The 22,072-nt window shown below is 43.6% G+C and overlaps 1 protein-coding gene across 1 annotated transcript in view; it reads right to left on the bottom strand.

Annotated features, from left to right (window-relative positions):
- The window catches only part of ttc7b (tetratricopeptide repeat domain 7B), a 350,185-nt gene that overhangs the window by 112,388 nt on the left and 215,725 nt on the right, over positions 1–22,072 (bottom strand). Inside the window, exon 15 of the mRNA XM_072568076.1 lies at positions 13,897–13,994. Within this exon, the coding sequence (XP_072424177.1) occupies positions 13,897–13,994 (98 nt within the window). The remainder of the gene's footprint in view (positions 1–13,896; positions 13,995–22,072) is intronic.

Raw genomic sequence — 22,072 nt, 5'->3', positions numbered from 1 at the left:
CTATGCACCAGTGACACACAAAAGGAAGGTATCAGCAATGCTGCTCAGCTTTCTCCAGATTCAATGGAAATGGCTGACAAACCATGGTCAGGTAGCTTTGTCCTGAGGGGGCTCATTACACATCTTATTTAAAGGTGGTTCTGGTGCAAGGAGAGCATCCCTACCTCTAAGCTAGGAGGCCCAGGTCCAAGTCACACCTGACCCAGATGTGTGTATTAACATCTCTCAGCAGGTTGATTAGAGAATATTGGCGCATTTAAATTTTGTTTTGCAGTTTGCAGCCCTTTTAACTCCCTGAAAAGGTGACCGATCAACAAAAGACATTTTAGGTGGCCAGCAAGTGAATGGGCTTGTTTGAATTAATATAGACTGCGCACAACTAATGCTCCAAGTGTCCCAATCCCATGGCACTATTTGAAGGCAAACAGGGAATCTCTTTACCGTAAGATTTACCCACCAGCCACCACTAACACCACAGATTATCTAATCATTTATTCATTCAATGTCTGTAGACCGTGGGTCATGGGGAGTTTTCTTCTCTGTCTGTCTAATGAACTGGAGTGACTTCACTTCAAAAACTAATCCTTCAATCATAGGGAGACCTTGTGGTCACGACAAATTTTCTATAAATACAAGCCCTTTTTAAATAATGCATGCAGTTAACTACCAGCTATTCATCACCAATGTCCAACTGACACTTTCTTGAGAAAAGTAAAGGGAAGTAAAGAAATTAGGATTAAAGACTGACTATGCATCATCACAACCTGAGGGTTTCTCAGTTCACTGGCTGGACGTACATGGCAACTTCGGGCAAGACAAAAGAGTCTTGACATTGCTTGCTAAAGAAGTTAATCCAAGTATTCCCCAAACAGAAACCATGGATGAAGTGGAAGATCCATTCCCTTGGGAAGTCCATGTCAGGAGATCTTGACCTATACAGGAAATCTTGGTCTGATCTTCACAGAGCAATTAGGGACACCAAGAGACCAGACCAGAGTAAACTAGAGTCCCAGACCAACCACACAAACACATGTTGACTGTGACAAGGCTTACATGATATAACGGGAGACAAAGCAAAGTCAAGTAGAATTGCTGACAACAATACATCTCTCCCCGATGAGCTCAATGCATTCTATACTCAATTTGGAGAGAAGATCAGTGAAATGATGTGATCTGCTCTGACAACCTGGGTGATTCTGTACACACAATCACCGCTGCAGATGTCATATCATTCTTCGTGAGAGTGAACCTATGGAACATGACAGGCCTGGATGGAGTCTCTGGCCATGCACTCAGACCCTGAGTAAATCAGCTGGCAGGAGTATTTGCAGACACCTTTAACATGTGAGATTCCCACCTGCTTTAAGAAGATAGCTACCATCCCAGTGCCAAAGCAAAATCAAGTGTATGTTCCTTAATAACAACCTCTGACATCCATCATTATGAAGTGTTTTGAGAGGTCAGTAATGGCACACATCAACCCCACCCTCCCAGATTGCCCTGATCCACTACAATTCACCAACATCACAATAGGTCCACAGCAGACACCATTTCCCCGACCCTACACCTGTACCCAGAACATATGTATAATGAGGACACCTATTTTTTGACTTTAGCTCTACCGTCTACCATAGTTACAAAAAAACACTCATCTCCAAACTCTGGAACCTAGGACTCTGCACCCCTTTCTGTAACTGGATTCTTGACTTCCTGACCCACAGACTACAATCAGTAAAGTCAGACGACAATACCTCCTCCAAAATAATCCGCAACACTGGTGCCCCACAAGGCTGTGTACTCAGCCCCTTACTACTCATGATTGTTTGGCCAAAAAGGTGTTGATCAGGAGGCAGACGCCTCTGTCCTTTGCCTTGCCCGAAGTTGCCATGTGGTCCATCCAGAGAATTGAGAAACCCTCAGATTGAGGTGCACCGCTAGTCTTTAACCCTAATTTCTTTATCCCTCAAAAAGGTGCTAGTTGGACATCGATGAAGACTAGTTGGTACTTAATTGGACACGTTATTTAAAAAGGGCTTGGATTTATAGAAAACTTTGTCATGCACGGCAAGGTCTCTTTACAATTAAAGGATTAGTTTTTTGAAGTGAAGTCACTCCATTTCGTTAGACAGATAAAGGAGGACACTTTCTGTCACTGAAGTTCTACAAATATTTACAAATTTGCCGATGATACCACTGTAATGAGTCGGATCTCAAACAAAGATGAGACAGAGAGCTTAGTGGCATGGGGTAAAGACCCCAATCTCTCTCTCTCTCTCTCTCACTGTCAGCAAAACAAAGGAGCTGGTCATCAACTTCAGGACGTGGAGTAGAGGGAACACTCCTGTCTCTATCAATGGTGATGAGGTGGAGGTGGTCAAGAGCTTCAAGTCCCTAAGAGTAAATATCACCAATCTGTCCTGGTCCATCCATGTAGATGCTACAGTCAAGAAAACACACCAACAACTGTACTCCCTAAGAAGACTAAGGAAATTCTGTATGTCCACAATGACTCTTACCAATTCTTATTGATGCACCATAGAAAGCGTCCTATCTGGATGCATCACAGCTTAGTATGGCAACCACTCTGCCCAAGACAGCAAAAATTTAGAGAGTTGTGAATGCAAACCAGACCATCGTGAAAACCAGCCGTCTTTCTGTTGACTCTGTGCGTACATCCTGCTGCCTTGGGAAAGCCATCAACATAATCAAAGATCTCTTATACTCTCTTCCATCAGGCAGAAGATATTCAATATTGGAAACAGATTCAAGAACAGATTCTGCCCCACTGATATTAAACTTGTGAGTAGATCTCTCATATATTAGAGCGTTCTGAGGAAGGGTCACTCAACCTGAAATGATAACTCTAATTTCTCTCCACAGATGCTGCTAGACCTGCTGAGCTTATCCAGCAATTTTTGCTTTTGTTTCTCATATATTAGCGTTGATTTTTCTCTGCAACTTCTCTGTTACATTATATTCTGCATTCTGTTCTGTTACCCTGATGCACTTGTGTAAGGTGTGATTTGCCTGGTTAGCACACAAAAAATACTTTTTACAGTATCTCAGTACTTGCGACAATAATAAATTAAATTTAATCAAATCAAGAATTGCGGCTTTTGCGGGAGATATAAGCAGTAGCAGTGATCTCAGGGTTTTAATGAATGAAAAGTTTGATTAGACCCTGGAACTCTCTCTACTATGAGGAGTGGTCGAGGCAGTTCGCACAGATGCATTTTTGTGGAGTGAGCAAAAACTTAGCAAATGGAATATAATCTGGGAAAATGAGGTGATGCACTTTCAGAAGAAAAAAAGAGCTGAATGTTATTAAAATGACGAAATGCTGCAGAGAACTGCAGCACAGCTCTGCATAAATCACAAAAAGCTGGTATTGAAGTTCAGTGGGAAATAGAGAAGGAAAACGGACTGCTGGCCTTTATTTCAAAGGAAGGTCTTGTTTAAACTATATAAGGCACTAGTCAGACCACACGTGAAATAACTGTAAATAGTTCTGGGCCCACATTTAAGATATACTGACTTTGGAGGGAGTCCAGGGAAGGTTCATTGGGTTGATTTTAGGTATGGAAAGATTTCTCAGGGTCAGACCGTTCAAATGGATGTTATTAACTAATTCTAACACAAAGGATAGCAGAGGTTTGGAACTCTTTCACAAACAGTAGTTGATGTTAGATCAGTTGTTAATTTAAAGTCTGAGATAGGTAATTTTTTAATAAACAAAAGGTATTAAGAATAGGCAAAAGTGAGGACTGCAGATGCTGGAAACCAGAGTTTAGATCAGAGTGGTGCTGGAAAAGCACAGCAGGTCAGGCAGCAACCGAGGAGCAGGAAAATCGACATTTTGGGCAAAAGCCCTTCATCAGGAATAGTGGCAGGAAGCCTCCAGGGTGGAGAGATAAATGGGGGTAGGGGGTGGTGGGACTGGAGAGAAGAGTACAATAGGTGAATGGGGGTGGGGATGGAGGTGATAAGTCAGACAGGAGGGTGGGGGATGGTAGCAAAGAGCACAAGAGGTGAATGGGGGTGGGGATGAAGGTGATAAGTCAGAGAGGACGGTGGAGTGGATAGGTGGGAAGGGAGATTAGCAGGTAGGACAGATCACGAGGACAGTGCTGAGCTGGAAGGTTGGAACTGAGGTAAGGTGTGGGGGGGTGGGGGGTGGGGGGAAGGGAAATGAAGAAACTGGTGAAGTCCACGTTAATGCCCTGGGGTTGAAGTGTTCCAAGGCGGAAGATGAGGCATTCTTCCTCCAGGTATCGGGTGGTGAGGGAGTGGCGGTGGAGGTAGCCCAAGACCTACATGTCCTCGGCAGAGAGGGAGGGGGAGTTGAAACGTTGGGCCATGGGGCAGTGGGGTTGATTGGTGCGGGTGTCCTGGAGATGTTTCCTGGAGATGTTCCCTGAAGCGCTCTGCAAGGAAGCGTCCAGTCTCCCCAATGATATTAAGAACGATGAGTCAAAGGCAGATATATGGAGTTAGGCCACAGATCAGCCACTGAAGGCCAGAAGTGCCTTCAGGGACTGAATGGCCTATTCATGTTCCTATGATCTTATGAGGGGAAACAGAGTAGGTTGGGCTTGTACTCATTGGAGTTTAGAAGAATGACAGAGATATTGAAGAACCTTCGGGGCCTTAACAAGGTAGATGTGGACATGTTGATTACTCCAGTTGTAGAGTCGCGGTTAAGAGAGCACAATCTCAAAGTAAGGAGTTTTCCCAGTTAAGGCAGTGATGAAGAAGAATATTTTCTCTCACAGAGGGTAGTGACTCTGTAGAATTGTTACCACAGAGGCTGTCGAGACTGGGTTGTCAAGTATATTTAAGGCTGGGTAACAGATTTTTAATCTGTCAGGTTATGGAGGGTTATGAGGAAAAGGCAGGAAAATGGAGGATTATTAGATCAACCATGATCTTATTGTTGTATCAAATGATTTACTTCTGTTCCTACATCTAATGGAAGCTAAATACATATAAGGAGGAGAGAGGAATAGATTAGGTTTTGTTGATGAGACTAGATAAAGGAGGATGGGAGGAGACTTCCGTGCAGCATAAACATGTGGACCTATTGTGCTATATGGTCAGATATTAGCTGCAAGTACTATGTAGAATTGGCGGCGATGGTGTTAGTACCAAGAAGCATCACTAAGTCTGAGATAATTCAGAGCCCTCCCCAATGTAATCCATTATTTTAATTGGTAACAGCTGGATTTGAAGCTAATGAACAATTAATACACCTTGAAGGGTGATATACTGGTCTAGGACAGTTAGATCAAAACTCTTCACTGCAATGACCCTTGAACACTCCATTTAATCACTGTCCAAATAAGCTGCTTAGTTTTCAGATGTGTTCAGATAGCCCTGCAATCCCATGAGTCTGTAACAAAAAATTGTACCTTCAGGGGAAATATAATTCCTTTATTACTGAAAAAATGCATTTAGTTGAGTAAATGCAGCCTCTGGAACATGGCAAGTCTTTCTCGGTCTAGTCTTCTGTCACACAGGGAAATGGATTGGACCAATTAAACTGAGCTGAAAGCAGGTCGAACTAGTTAATTGAAATGGAGAAAAATATTCCTCAGTGCATAATTGCAATTTTTCTTTCCCTTTTGTTTCGGACACAATTTCCCAATGTACAAACTGAATATAAATAGACTGATCATAAACATTATTGTGCATCCTAATCTTCACAAAAGCAACTATAATCTTAACCTCAACATTATAGTTAAATGTTTCCATTCATGAATCTTTTCCACACAGTTAGGGCTCCTTAATTAGTCTATAATACAGATTCATTAATGTCATTAGTGAAATTCATGTTTAATTTAACCTTGCGACTGTCATTGAAATACCTTTACACCGTTACCACCTCAGATTTGTGTCTGGACTTAAAGCGAGATCGACAGACTACAGCTTAAAGTTGAACTGCTACCAAACCTATAATAACATGAAGCATTATGCCAACAACTCTTCAATCATTGGTTAGTGCACTGTATTGCATTTGGAGCTAATTGAGCCAAAGTGAGTTTGCTGATTTAACTTCTAGTCAACACTGAGTTAACTGACATTGGCTTGGCTGGCAGATTTTGAATCTGTTTGAATGGTGGAGCTGAGTTAATGGGCTGAATGACCAACTTCTGCTCCCACTTCTTATGGTCTGAAGGCAACAAGAGAACAACCTTATTGCCTTGGGTTTGTGATGGGGAGCTGGCAGGGATGGAGGAAATCAGTGTGTTGTGAGGACAATTCCTTGCCTAAAATCACAATGTCAAAACTTGCATGACACCAGGTTATAGTCCAACAGGTCTTTTGAAAATACAAGCTTTTGGAGTCCTTAGTCAGCTTCTCTGATGGCTCAACTAGTTTATATATTGAATCATGCAGACCAGTATGATACCAAGGCTTGATTTCCTGTGTGTGCTGGGTTACCTGATCTAGGCAGTACAGCTACAATTAGTATTTCTAATCAATGAGTAAACTAAGATGAAATAAAACTACTCAATTGTCTCTCTACTAATCGTCAGCTGGCAAATCCATGCTGGAAAGTATTCTCTTGTGGACAGAATTGGACTTTACCCACCAGTTCCAAATGTGACATAACTGCCCAACAAACATTCAAAACCAAGTTAACACTGAGCACCTGGGTGAAGGACTTTGCTGGTGGCAGAGTGGTGTGTGGTGATTGTATCTAATATTCATGCCAATGAACCTAGCAAAAAAAAGGTTTCTGGAATAAGCAGGGGAAAAAAAACATTGACAAGTGTTGGTTTCCAATTGATAGCTGATAGCAATTTGAATGTTTCAACAGTAAATTTATTACCTATATTTAACAGCAGCTTTGAGTGGTTGTAAAAATGGATGCTTGGTTCACAGGACTCAATTAAATCTAATATACAACCTCCTGTAATTGTTAAGCAAATGGACTCTGTTTCTTACTGGAGCTGACCCAAAACAAATTCTAACATTTTATTTCCTTGTGCTTAATTCCCTCCTTTATTTAACTCTTTAATACCTGTGCCATGATTTGGAAAGGGAAGTAATATAGCCAATTTATTCTATCAATTCGATTCTTTGTTTGATCTAACTGGTCTACAACCACTAATTAAAGTGTTAACAACCTAGCAAAGATTCACTCATTTCATCCCACATTTCAGGGTAACGAGATGGGCAAATGTCTCTGTGATCCGTTCCCACCAAACTGGATGGAAGTGAAGCATGCACAAAATACACAGAGTGACAGTGTGAGGTGAAGTATGTGATAGAGTTTTCAGGAAATTAGTGAGTGCATGTGGTTGAGATGAACTCTGTCAGAATGTGAGGGAGAGTCTAATGTTGAAGGCGTTGGTGTGCCACAATTTGGCAGGGACAGTGTAAGGAAGAAAGAAACTAGATTCAGATACGTACTTTTAACCCTTCAATGCTAACTTCCCCCTTTTTAAAAAACTAGTCTGTTCCAGTTTCACATTTCTCTCTTGCTTGATTTATTGGAGTTCAGCTTTCAAAGACTGCAGAGATGCTTAGCTACAGAACTGTCAGGGGAGAAGTAGTTAGTAAGCCCTGACATTCAGCAGGACAAGACAGGCTCACAATGATATGACAGGAGGAGGACAGTAAAGACAATTTAGCAGGCAGTGCATCAAGAGACCTGAAAGGATATTGAGTTCACCATTAATATTGTTAGAAACTTGGCAGCACAGTGGGTTTAGTTGAGACATGTTGAAATGGGAAGGCAATGAGTGTAGGATGATTCTTTCTGACAGCTATGCCCTCAGAGATTAAAGTACCGGGAAAATTAAGACAAATAATCAGACAATATACAGTAGAGATCAGAAAGACATTGCAGCAGAAAACAAAGAAAATAACTTGCATTGTTACTGCAGTTTTAAATAACAAACACCCTTCAAGATACATTATCACAACTCGTCAAGAATGCTTCAACAGCACATTTTATTAGCTGCAAAACCAAAGGCCGAAAATACTTGGAAACATCATCATTTGCAAGTTTTGCTCCAAGTTTCTCATAGTGCTGATATAGAGTTATAGTGCCATTTCTTTGCTGTTGCTGGGTCAAAATCCTTCTCTAGCACTGGGTTGAGTACACCTACTTGATATGCAGCAGTTCAAAGGTGTGGCTCAACACCACCTACTCAAAGGCAGTGAGGGACAGACATTAAGTGATGCCCTTGCCGGTTTCTATCCTATGAATGAATTTTAAAAAGTGGTTAATTAATTACTTTTGAGGTGTAGCCACCATTATACAGATGAAAATGAATGCAATAAAATAATTTGCAATTAAATTGCACTTGTCACAACCTCAAAATGTGCCAATGCCATTAAAGTCGAACATTGTTTAATGTAGTCTCTGTTGTCACATAGGAATTATTTTCACACCGTAAGATCCCAGAGATAGCAATGAGAGAAATAACCAAGTCAGAAATTACAGAGTGTGGGGCTAGTAATCAGAGCCCTAGAGTAGTTTTCACTTGAAGTGAGAAATGCAGGAATACGGTTTTCACTAGTAGCTGGATGGAGAATATTACAGGTTAAAATAAATGCTCGAGACGGAAAGAATATGATGTCTCCAACTTGGTTTATGGCCCAAAAGCTTGACCAGACTGTGAATGGTCTAGCTGAGCTTTAGCAGTGACATGGAAAGCATTGTGGGGGTGGAGGGAGGTGAGCAAGAGAAGTTATACGTTCACTGGCAAGACAGTGGAGTTTCAGTCAGGTGCTAAAGTCAACTGGAAGAGACAAGCAATCTTGTCATAAGAGAGTGTGGCACAGTGGCTCAGTGGTTAGCACTGCTGCCTCACAGCACCAGAGTCCCAGGTTCAATTCCAGCCTTGGGCGATTGTCTGTGTGGGGTTTGCACATTCTCCGTGTCTGCGTGGTTTCCTCCGGGTGCTTCGGTTTCCTCCCACAGTCCAAAGACCTGCAGGTCAGGTGAATTGGCCATGCTAAATTGCCCACAGTGTTAGGCAGATTAGTAAAGAGGGAAATGGGTCTGGGTGGGTTACTCTTCAGAGGGTCAGTGTGGACTTGTTGGGCCAAAGGGCCTGTTTCCACACTGTACGTAATCTAGTCTAATCTGACAACATTGAAGTGAGGGTATGAAGAAGGTAGAGCAGAGGAAGAATGTCAAAAGGGACTTAAGTACCATTTTAACATGTTTCAAAATGGCCCATATCCAAGAGATTAGTGTAATGAATGTCAGCAATATATTTTAGTGTAGATTGTACTGAACAGCTGGCTAATTAAACAGTTCCCCTGTGGTCTAAGAAATTCTTTAGTCAAGACTAATGTATAATAGTGATGGACAGATGAGAAATTTGGGAACAAAAAATGAATGCAAGAACTGACCTCTTCCCACTTGTAGAAAGAATAGAGTTAAGTCTATCACGAAATCTGTAATCATTAAGGTCCAGCTGAGAATTGCTTGGCATTTTCAACAATTTGCACATACCTGTGTTTTTAATGTGGCAAATTGTGGTCAGGTCCTTTACTGGAGTGTTATTTGCCACAATGTGATATTGAACGACATACAGATGTTACAACAAGTGGCCAAAAGCTTGGACAAAGAGGTAGGTTTAATAGAGTGGCTTAAAGTAGAGAGGTAGAGAAACTCAGGCAGGAAGTTCTACAGCTGAGGACCTAGGCAAGTGACATCACAGCCACCAATGGCGGAGTGAAGAAAAATGGGGAAGAGGCCAGAATTAGAGGTTTATCTGCTCTCCTGATTATTATGAAACCTGTTCCAAATACAGCTAGAGAGAGAGAGAGAGAGAGAGAGAGAAGAGACAGAGTGTGTGTGTGTGTGCGCGCGTGCGCGATTAGTTACTGCAATGCAATGTCCAGTTTCTGAGGAGAGACTGTAAGCATGTGTATGGTGCAGGCATATAAAGGAAATTAACTGGTGACATTTGTGAAAATATTAACATTCTCATGAGAAGTGTTGTAGGACAGAGTGTGGTTCAGGTACATGATACTTTGAAATTTGTGTCACACGTAGACAGGGTGGTTAAGAATGTGTTTAGCAGGCTCGCCTTCATTGCTCAGACTTTTCAGTATAGAAGCTGGGACATTGCTTAGGACATTGGTGAGGCTTCTTCTGGAGTACTATGTACAGTTCTGGTCGCTCTGCTACAGGAAGGATATTACTAAATTGGAGAGGATTCAGGAAAGATTTACCACGATGTTACTGGGAATGGAAAGTTGGAGCTATAAAGACAGCCTGGGACTTTTTTTATTAACTGGAGCATAGGAGGTTGAGGGGTGACCCTATCGAGGTTTATGAAATCATGAGGGGCATAGAAAAGGTGAACAGCAAGGGTCTTTTCCCTAGGGTGGGGAAGGCAGGCATATTTTTAAGGTCAGAAAAGAAAAATGTTAAAAGAACATAAGGGGCAACATTTTTACACAGAGAGTGGTTCCACAAGTGGTACATGCAGGTACAGTTACAACATTTAAAAGACATTTAAATGAATAGGAAAGGTTTGAAAGGATATGGGATAAATGCAGGCAAGGGTGACGAATTTGGTTTGGCAACATGATTGGGGCGGACTAGTTGGACCAGTTTCCATGCTGTGTGGCTCTTCGGCTCTACTGGGCACCAGTACAGAATATCAATTAGATGCCAATAGGATTGATGGGTAAAGCGTCAACATCTGGTATGGCTCCTTGCCTCCCTGAAAGAAACCTTAGAGTACTCCCACTGCACTGGACTTTAATCAATTTGTCTTAATTAACTGGTTCTTTACGGTCACGTTTCAGGTTCAGCTCTCAAACGTTAAACCATTCTATTCCTCCTCAGCCTGTGTCTAGCATGTGTCCATTTTGATTATACAGTGGAACCTCAATTATCCGAAGGACACGGGCTGGGAGTATTTCGTTCGGTTGATCGATTGCCAGATAACATAGTTAGCCATGCATCGGAACTTTGCGATCTTGTTCAGATCATCCAAAATTCAGTTAATCGAAAGCCAGATAATCAAGGTTCCTATGTAAACTCATAGATATGCAGTGTCTGCCTTTCAGAGGAAGGATGCACTTTGAAAAATGTCAGATGGCAGAAAGGCAGCAAGTTAACCAGTGAAAAGTAATTCAGCACGACTCACTTGACATTGACTTTTTTTTTTAACAAACCCACCGACTCCCACAGCTACCTGGATTACACCTCTTCCCACCCTACCTCTTGCAAAAATGCCATCCCGTATTCCCAATTCCTCCGCCTCTGCCGTATCTGCTCCCAGGAGGACCAGTTCCACCACAGAACACACGAGACAGCCTCCTTCTTTAGAGACCGCAATTTCCCTTCCCACGTGGTTAAAGATGCCCTCCAACACACCTCGTCCACATCCCGCACCTCCGCCCTCAGACCCCACCCCTCCAACAGAACGCCCCTGGTGCTCACCTTCCACCCTACCAACCTTCACATCAACCAAATCATCCACCAACATTTCCGCCACCTCCAAAAAGACCCCACCACCAGGGATATATTTCCCTCCCCACCCCTTTCCGCCTTCCGCAAAGACAGTTCCCTCCGTGACTAGCTGGTCAGGTCCACGCCACCCCACAACCCACTCTCCCTTCCTGGCACCCTCCTCTGCCACTGCAGGAATTGCAAAACCCACGCCCACACCTCCTCCTTCACCTCCATCCAAGGCCATAAAGGAGCCTTCCACATCCAGCAAAGTTTTACCTGCACATCCACCAATATCATTTATTGCATCCGTTGCTCCAGATGCAGTCTCCTCTACACTGGGGAGACTGGTCACCTCCCAGCAGAGCGCTTTAGGGAACATCTCCGGGACACCCGCACCAATCAACCACACCGCCCTGTGGCCCAACATTTCAACACCCCCTCCTACTCAGCCAAGGATATGCAGGTCCTGGGCCTCCTTCACCACCGCTCCCTCGCCACCCGACGCCTGGAGGAAGAACGCCTCATCTTCCACCTTGGAACACTTCAACCCCAGGGCATCAATGTGGACTTCACCAGTTTCCTCATTTCCCCTTCCCCCACCTCACCCCAGCTCCAAACTTCCAGCTCAGCAGTGTCCCCATGACTTGTCCTACCTGCCTAACTCCTTTTCCACCTATCCACTCCACCCTCCTCCCTGACCTGTCACCTTCATCCCCTCCCCCACTCACCTATTATACTCTATGCTACTTTCTCCCCACCCCCCTCTCATTTATCTCTCCACCCTTCAGGCACTCTGCCTGTATTACTGATGAAGGGCTTTTGCCCGAAACTTGGAATTTATTGCTCCTCAGATGCTGCCTGAACTGCTGTGCTTTTCCAGCACCACTCTAATCTAAACTCTGGCTACCAGCATCTGCAGTCATTGTTTATAACTACTCACTTAAAGAATTGTGCAATGACAGCAACACATGATAATATTGATGCTTTTAGTAAATATATCCTTGCAGCATGGAAAATATCCCAACAGTATGTTATTGGTCAAGACTGGTTAATTAAGAGTTCTTCAATGATTTGAGTTGCTGCTTCATTGTTTAGTGTGGAATTGTCCAGGAAAGCCAAGGGTCTGACCCCTGTGCTGAATTTTGATCTTGGGAACACTGTGGCCAGTTAAGCGACCTATAGCTAATTCTGTGGGTGCACTAACATCCATGTTTTATAAGTTGACTCACCTAAGCTCTATCCAATGAAATCATTCTGTAAAGCAATACAGCACTGCAGCAATAAGAAGAACAGGTTCAAGTGTAATTGCTTCCCTGGTTCACAAAACCACCACAGTGTGAACTGTCTCTTGGCTTAGATGCAGAAAGGGTGAAAGGAGGGTGCCATTGCACCAGCGGCTTGCACTCTAGCACAAGTCAGTATTACTGGGGAAGAAAGAGAGAGAGAGAGAGAGAGAGAGAACAGGAGAGAAAAAAAAACACAGAAGGGAAAAGATTTTTAAAAAAGACCATCTTGGGGAAAGTACAGAGGAGATTTATCAGAATTGTCCCAGAGCATTATGCTAATTTGGCTGCTTGAAAGAACTCAGGATTGGCAATAAATGCTTCCCTAGCTAGTGATGCCCACATCTCTTGAAAGAATAAACAACTGCATCAATTGACCGATGATATTCAAAATAGATTTGGAAAAAAACTTAAAAAGGGTAAAATAACAGCAGAGTTAAGAGGCAAGGGCTGGGAATTAACCCAGGTTACAAATATGGCAGACTTGGAGGCTTCTTTTATTATATGTATAAACCAATCTAGAAAAAAAGACCTCTTGCTTATTTTGCACTTAACAAGTTTCTAAATGGTTTCTTTCACTTTTCTATCAGACTGTAAAATTCACTTTCTATAACTCAGCACCAAAACCAGTGTTACCCATCTAGGAAAGGGGTTGGGAACAAGCTTATGTCAGAATTTCTGAATCCTGAACTGAAATGACTATACAAATGGAAAAGGAATAGAAGAGGGCGTTGATAAGCACAATTTAGTAGGCTGAGAAGAGACTTAAGTGGAGCATAAATAATGGCACACTGCAGTTGAACTGAAGAGGTGTGCTTTAGCTGTAAATTCTATGATTTGAAAGCAACTTCTCTCTCAAAGTAAATGCATTAAATTTCTTTTGCCTCCAAAGCATTTAAAAGAAAATTTAAATGCATTGTGATTAGTGTACGTGTTAATTTAAAGAAATGCTGAGCCTTGTCCATTTCATGCTATCGCACCATTTACTGTAGGAGCTCACACCACTTCATGGACATAGAGCTCCAATCATCTATGTCGTGAAGTATCTCAGAACCATACAAGAGTCTGCAGAGGCAACAGAACTGGGCAATACAGTGAAATCTTAAATTAACAACATATCTGTGTAGGTCATCCAGAACAAGCCAATAATGATTAAAGACAACAGACAATAATATTTACCTGTCTCAGGATCACTGAAGTCTGGTAGAGAGATGGTGTTCAGATTCCGCCTGTCAGCTATGACTCTGTCCAGCAGGCTGCTCCCTCTCCCTGAATCACTGCAACAAATTTCACCATAATAAATAGTTAATTTGTTTTATGCTTTATGAGCTAAATCATTAACATGTTAAATGTTGGTCAATAAGGAAGAAACATATATTGTGAAAACTTCAGATTTAATCATTTTTGTGGACTCGAATTTCAAGGTTCGTGGAGACTTTTTTTTAATATAAAAGTCAATGAAAGAAAATTGGAGTATACTTTAACAATGTTTTTCTTGGGTAGTCACATATCTTGTGATAACTGCTTGTTTAGTGGAGACACCATGCCTGAGGTTGACAGCCAGATTCTACTTTGTGTTTCAGGACATTGTTTGGAGTAGTTATGTAGAGGCCTGGTGTCAGAAACCTTCCCAGCTCAGCTCTGTTTCTGAAAGATAATTCTTGTTGTAGGTCAGACGTGGAATCTGGAGCCATGTCCAGCTCCTCTTGCATTACAAGTCAGAGAGTTTGTTGATATTTCTTGAACAACTGCGGTTTCAAATGTACCCTGGGACAACTGCATTTTTGGTGATATTTGTCATTGTGTGCCAGAACTTCAGATAGACAGCCATGTAAACAATTCTATCCTACTCTTTTATTCTTGCATAACTAAGACTTTTTAGACCAAAAGTGTTTCGATCTTTACAAGTAACCTCTGCAAAGACATTTCCCCCCATTTTTGGGTGTGCGCTTTTTGGGTTATTTAGAGCAGTTATTTTCATGTTACAAAATGAGTGCATTAACCAGTTTTGAGTTTTTGTGGAATAAGTTTTGTTTTATAATAAATCAATAATTTTGTGCTTATAAAAGATTGACCGATTTTTTTTGGAAGGGGGAGAAAGTGAGGACTGCTGATGCTGGAGATCAGAGTCAAGGAGTGTGGTGCTGGAAAAGCACAGCAGATCCGGCAGCATCTGAGGAGTAGGAGAGTTGGCATTTCGAGCATAAGCCTTTCATCAGGAATGAGATTTTTTTTTTGGAAGTCAAGATTCCACAATGACACACTTATAATAACATGACAATATATATATTTCTTAATTATGTTAAGAGAAATTCCCGACTCTTGAAATGAATCAAGGGGTCTCTTCCATCCAGTTGAAGGGGCAGATAAGTACCAGGGCTTAACATCTCAAATGAAGGACAGCACTTCCTTTGAACTACACTGGAGTGTCAGCCTGTGACAGAGAAGTAAGGAATGTGTACTTACAAATATATAACTCTACTTGGTCATATACTTGGTCTGTATGTTTTGTTTAGTGAACAAGAATCAAAATATAATTACTGCAGTTACTGTGGTTAATTGCATTTCATTTGAGTGACTCCAGAGTCTGTCCTCCACTTGCTAATAATCATGGCAGATTACAAATATTGCACTGACATTGGATTTTATTTTTGATTATTTGTTCCAAATGAGCTTATGATAGGAAAATGGAAAGCTTTATATTTCAGACAAGGAAGCACTCCCACGTGAGGCACAGCATGTTTAGATGCAAGCTGAACATCTGTTTTCTCTGTCTTAACATGAACGACACTGTTCTAGTGTGACCTTTTAGGTTTCCCATATAAGCTGATTATCTGTGGCACTCCTGGGTATGAATAAAATAGAAGTAATTTCCCAGCTCAATAGGAACTTTCTTTCATACTTGCCTAAATTCACTTCACAGAAGCTTAGAAATAGAACGCCAAACTGTAAAGGGAGGTAATAGGAGCAAGTCATTCAAGCCATTCGAGCCTGCTCTGCCGTTTAGCTAGATTATAATTGAGTTGATTGTGGCCGCAACTCCACTTTCCTGCCTGCACCGCCATAGTGGTTAGGATGTGATGCTCCACCAGAAACAATGATGAAAGTAGAATCCATTATGACACTTAATACAAAACTGAATAAGTGTAATAAAAAGAAATGCTTAAAGAGCGAAGGAACAGAGCTCAATGAGAGATGGTGCAGTTTAATGAGCTTAATGGTCTTCTCCTGTGCTATAAAATGATTTTATTTGAAGTTTAACTATGCAACAATAATTCGGATGGAAGAATCTGTCAATTGTATTCTTGATTTCTTCCATTCTAAGTGAGTCATAGAGCTGTACAGAATGGAAACAGACCCTTCGTTCCAACCCGTCCATGCTGACCAGATATCCCAACCCAATCTAGTCCCACCTGCCAGCACCTGGCCCATATCCCTCCAAACCCTTCCTATTCATATACCCATCAAAATGCCTCTTAAATGTTGCAATTGTACCAGCCTCCACCACATCCTCTGGCAGCTCATTCCATACACGTACCACCCTCTGCATGAAAACGTTGCCCCTTAGGTCTCTTTTATATCTTTCCCCTCTCATCCTAGACCTATGCCCTCTAGTTTTGGACTCCCCGATCCCAGGGAAAAGACTTTGTCTATTTATCCTATCAATGCCCCTCATAATTTTGTAAATCTCTCTAAGGTCACCCCTCAGCCTCCGACACTCTAGGGAAAACAGCCCCAGCCTGCTCAGCCTCTCCCTGTAGCTCAGATCCTCTAACCCTGGCAACATCCTTGGAAATCTTTTCTGAACCCTTTCAAGTTTCACAACATTTTTCCGATAGGAAGGAGACCAGAATTGCACGCAATATTCCAACAGTGGCCTAACCAATGTCCTATACAGCCACAACATGACCTCCCAACTCCTGTACTCAATACTCTGACCAATAAACGAAAGCATACCAAACGCCTTCTTCACTATCCTATCTACCAGCGACTCCATTTTCAAGAAGCTATGAACCTGCACTCCAAGGTCTCTTTGTTCAGCAACACTCCCTAGGACCTTACCATTAAGTGTGTAAGTCCTGCTAAGATTTGCTTTCCCAAAATGCAGCACCTCGCATTTATCTGAATTAAACTCCATCTGCCACTTCTTAGCCCATTGGCCCACCTGGTCAAGATCCTGTTGTAATCTGAGGTAACCCTCTTCGCTGTCCACTACACCTCCAATTTTGGTGTCATCTGCAAACTTATTAACTGTATCTCCTATGCTCGCATTCAAATCATTTATATAAATGACAAATGACCCAGCACTGATCCTTGTGGCACTCCACTGGTCACAGGCCTCCAGTCTGAAAAACAACCCTCCACCACCACCCTCTGTCTTCTACCTTTGAGCTAGTTCTGTATCCAAATGGCTCGTTCTCCCTGTATTCCATGAGATCTAACCTTGCTAATCAGTCTCCCATGGGGAACCTTGTCAAACGCCTTACTGAAGTCCATATAGATCACATCTACTGCTCTGCCCTCATCAATCCTCTTTGTTACTTCTTCAAGAAACTCAATCAAGTTTGAGAGACATGATTTCCCACGCAGAAAGCCATGTTGACTATCCCGAATCAGTCCTTGCCTTTCCAAATACATGTACATCCAGTCTCTCAGGATTCCCTCCAACAACTTGCCCACCGCTGAGGTCAGGTTCACCGGTCTATAGTTCCCTGACTTGTCTTTACCGCCCTTCTTAAACAGTGGCACCACGTTTGCCAACCTCCAGTCTTCCGGCACCTCACCTGTGACTATCGATGATACAAATATCTCAGCAAGAGGCCCAGCAATCACTTCTCTAGCTTCCCACACAGTTCTTGGGTACACCTGATCAGTTCCTGGAGGATTTATCTACCTTTAACCATTTCAAGACTGCCAGCACTTCCTCCTCCGTAATCTGGACATTTTGTAAGATGTCACCATCTATTTCCCTACATTCTATATCTTCCATATCCTTTTCCACAGTAAATACTGATGCAAAATATTCATTTACATCTCCCCCATTTTCTGTGGCTCCACACAAAGACCGCCTTGCTGATCTTTGAGGGGTCCTATTCTCTCCCTAGTTACCCTTTTGTCCTTAATATATTTGTAAAAACTCTTTGGATTCTCCTCAAGTCTATTTGCCAACGTTACCTCATGTCCCCTTTTTGCCCTCCTGATTTCCCTCTTAAGTATACTCCTATTTCCTTTATACTCTAAGGATTCACCCGATCTCTCCTGTCTATACCTGACATATGCTTCCTTCTTTTTCTTAATCAAACTCTCAATTTCTTTAGTCATCCAGCATTCCCTATACCTACCAGCCTTCCCTTTCACCCTGACAGGAATATACGTTCTCTGGATTCTTGTTATCTCATTTCTGAAGGCTTCCCATTTTCCAGCCGTTCCTTTACCTGCAAACATCTGCCTCCAATCAGCTTTCGAAAGTTCTTGCCTAATACTGTCAAAATTGGCCTTTCTCCAATTTAGAACTTCAACTTTTAGATTTGGTCTATCCTTTTCCATCACGATTTTAAAACGAATATAATTATGGTTGCTGACCCCAAAGTGCTCCCCCACTGACACCTCAGTCACCTGCCCTGCCTTATTTCCCAAGAGTAGGCCAAGTTTTGCACCTTCTCTAGTAAGTACATCCACATACTGAATCAGAAAATTGTCTTGTACTCACTTAACAAATCCCTCTCCATCTAAACCTTTAACACTATGGCAGTCCCAGTCGATGTTTGGAAAGTTAAAATCCCTGACCATAACTACCCTATTATTCTTACAGATAGCTGAGATCTCCTTACGAGTTTGTTTCTCAATTTCCCTCTGACTATTAGGGGGTCTATAATACAATCCCAATAAGGTGATCTTCCCTTTCTTATTTCTCAGTTCCACCCAAATAACTTCCCTGGATGTATTTCCAGGAATATCCTCCCTCAGCACAGCTATAATACTATCTCTTATTAAAAATGCCACTCCCCCTCCTCTTTTGCCTCCCTTTCTATCCTTCCTGTAGCATTTGTATCCTGGAATATTAAGCTGTCAGTCCTGCCCATCCCTGAGCCATGTTTCCGTAATTGCTATGATATCCCAGTCCCATGCTCTTAACCATGCCCTGAGTTCATCTGCCTTCCCTGTTAGGCTCCTTGCATTGAAATAAATGCAGTTTATTAGTCCTACCTTGTCCTTGCCTGCCCTGACTGTTTGACTCACTTCTGTTCTCAAATATACCAGTCTCAGATCGATCTCTTTCCTCACTATCTCCCTGGGTCCCACTCCCCCCACCTTACTAGTTTAAATCCTTCCAAGCAGTTCTAGCAAATTAGGTGCCGGCGCATTGCTGCGGAGCGGAGGACCTTGAAGGAGAACTGTTGCTGGTGTTTTTGAATCTGTAGTCTGTACTGTTTGCCCTGTTCTGGTCCTGTCCTGTTCTCTCACCCACAGCTTCCAACCTCATAGTCCGGGAACCCCGCACTGCCCGGTTCTACCTCCTTCCCAAGATCCACAAGCCTGACCACCCTGGCCGACCCATTGTCTCAGCATGCTCCTGCCCCACTGAACTCATCTCTACCTACCTCGACACTGTCCTATCCCCCCTAGTCCAGGAACTCCCCACATACGTTCGAGACACCACCCACACCCTCCACCTCCTCCAAGACTTCCGTTTCCCAGGCCCCCAATGCCTCATCTTCACCAAGGATATCCAATCCCTCTACACTTCCATCCAACATGACCTGGGCCTCCAAGCCCTCCGTTTTTTTCCTCTCCCGACGTCCCCAATAGTACCCTTCCACCGACACTCTCATTCGTTTGGCCGAACTGGTCCTCACCCTTAACAATTTCTCCTTTGAATCCTCCCACTTCCTCCAGACCAAAGGGGTAGCCATGGGCACACGTATGGGCCCCAGCTATGCCTGTCTCTTTGTTGGCTACGTAGAACAGTTGATCTTCCGTAATTACACCGGCACCACTCCCCACCTCTTCCTCCGCTACATTGATGACTGCATTGGCGCCACCTCATGCTCCCGCGAGGAGGTTGAGCAATTCATCCACTTCACCAACACATTCCACCCTGACCTTAAATTTACCTGGACCATCTCTGACACCTCCCTCCCCTTCCTGGGCCTCTCCATCTCCATTAATGATGACCGACTTGACACTGACATTTTTTACAAACCCACCGACTCCCACAGCTACCTGGATTACATCTCTTCCCACCCTACCTCTTGAAAAATGCCATCCCATATTCCCAATTCCTCCGCCTCCGCCGTATCTGCTCCCAGGAGGACCAGTTCCACCACAGAACACACCAGATGGCCTCCTTCTTTGGAGACCGCAATTTCCCTTCCCACGTGGTTAAAGATGCCCTCCAACGCATCTTGTCCACATCCCGCACCTCCGCCCTCAAACCCCACCCCTCCAACCGTAACAAGGACAGAACGCCCCTGGTGCTCACCTTCCACCCTATCAACCTTCGCATAAACCAAATCATCTGCCAACATTTCCGCCACCTCCAAACAGACCCCACCACCAGCGATATATTTCCCTCCCCACCCCTTTCCGCCTTCCGCAAAGACCGTTCCCTCCGTGACTACCTGGTCAGGTCCACGCCCCCCTACAACCCACCCTTCCATCCTGGCACTTTCCCCTGCCACCTCAGGAATTGCGAAACCTGCGCCCACACCTCCTCCCTCACCTCTATCCAAGGCCCTAAAGGAGCCATCCACATCCAGCAAAGGTTTCCTTGCACATCCATTAATATCATTTATTGTATCCGTTGCTACCGATGCAGTCTCCTCCACATTGGGGAGACTGGGCGCCTCCTAGCAGAGCACTTTAGGAAAGATCTTCGGGACGCCCGCACCAGTCAACCACACCGCCCCGTTTCCTAACATTTCAACCCCTCCCTTCCACACTGCCAAGATCATGGAGGTCCTGGGCCTCCTTCACCACTGCTCCCTCACCACCAGACGCCTGGAGGAAGAACGCCTCATCTTCCGCCTCGGAACACTTCAACCCCAGGGCATCAATGTGGACTTCAACAGTTTCCTCATTTCCCCTTCCCCCACCTCACCCCAGTTCCAAACTTCCAGCTCAGCACTGTCCCCATGACTTGTCTGGACTTGTCCGACCTGCCTATCTCCTTTTCCACCTCTCCACTCCACCCTCTCCTCCCTGACCTATCACCTTCATCCCCTCCCCCACTCACCCATTGTACTCTATGCTACTTTCTCCCCATCCCCCACCCTCCTCTAGCTGATCTCTCCACGCTTCAGGCTCACTGCCTTTATTCCTGATGAAGGGCTTTTGCCCGAAACGTCGATTTCGAAGCTCCTTGGATGCTGCCTGAACTGCTGTGCTCTTCCAGCACTACTAATCCAGAGATGGCATTTATGGTGACTCAACAGTTCAATCGTGGAGCTACAGACCTTTCAACAGGTGGGGCAGGAGGAGCTTGATGAGGTGGTAGGTGTGACGCTTTGGAATCTGTGCGCTCTTTCTGCTGTTTGTGCTTTATATCTACATGCTTCACCCAATGATGCTCAAAGTAGTTGGCGCCTTCATGGATGTTCTTCCTCCAATTTGTACATTCTCGGGCAAGCGATTCTCATTTCAGTGGGGATATTGCATTCGTATAGGGAGGCTTACAAAAATGTGTTTGTGCAAATTCCATCGCCACTCTAGTGATTGCTTACCACTGAGCAGCTCAGGGTACAGCACTCGCTCAGGAAGTCTGGTTTTGGGCATGCAGACAAGGCAACTTGCCCATTGCAGCTGGTAATGCATGGCCAGAGTATTACAGCACAGAAACAGATCCTTCGGTCCAACTTGTTTGCTCATTGACCAGACATTCCAATCTGATCTAGTCCCATTTACCAGCATTTGACCTCTATCTCTCTAAATCTTTCCTATTCGTATACTCACTCAGATGCCATCTGAATGTTGCAATTGTACCCACCTCCACCACTTCCAGTAGGAACTCGTTCCAGACATGCACCACCCTCTACATGAAAACGTTGATCCTCAGGTCCTTTTTAAATCCATGCCCTCTCATCTTAAACCTATGCCCACTAGTTTTGGACTCCCACAATATATTCACCCTAGCCATGCCCCTCATGACTTTGTAAACATCTATAAGATGACCCTTCAGCCTCTGACACTACAGGGAAAATAGACCCAGCCTATTCAGCCTCTCCTTATAACCCAGACTCTTCAATCCCGGCAACATCCTTGTAAACGTTTTCTGCACCCTCAAGTTTAACAACTATAGAAGGGAAACCAGAACTGTACACCATATTCAAAAAGCCTCACCCATGTCCTGCACAGC

The sequence above is a fragment of the Chiloscyllium punctatum genome, chromosome 4 (assembly GCF_047496795.1).
Source record: "Chiloscyllium punctatum isolate Juve2018m chromosome 4, sChiPun1.3, whole genome shotgun sequence".
In the NCBI taxonomy this organism is placed as follows: Eukaryota; Metazoa; Chordata; class Chondrichthyes; order Orectolobiformes; family Hemiscylliidae; genus Chiloscyllium; species Chiloscyllium punctatum.
This window is presented reverse-complemented; position numbering and strand designations above follow the sequence as displayed.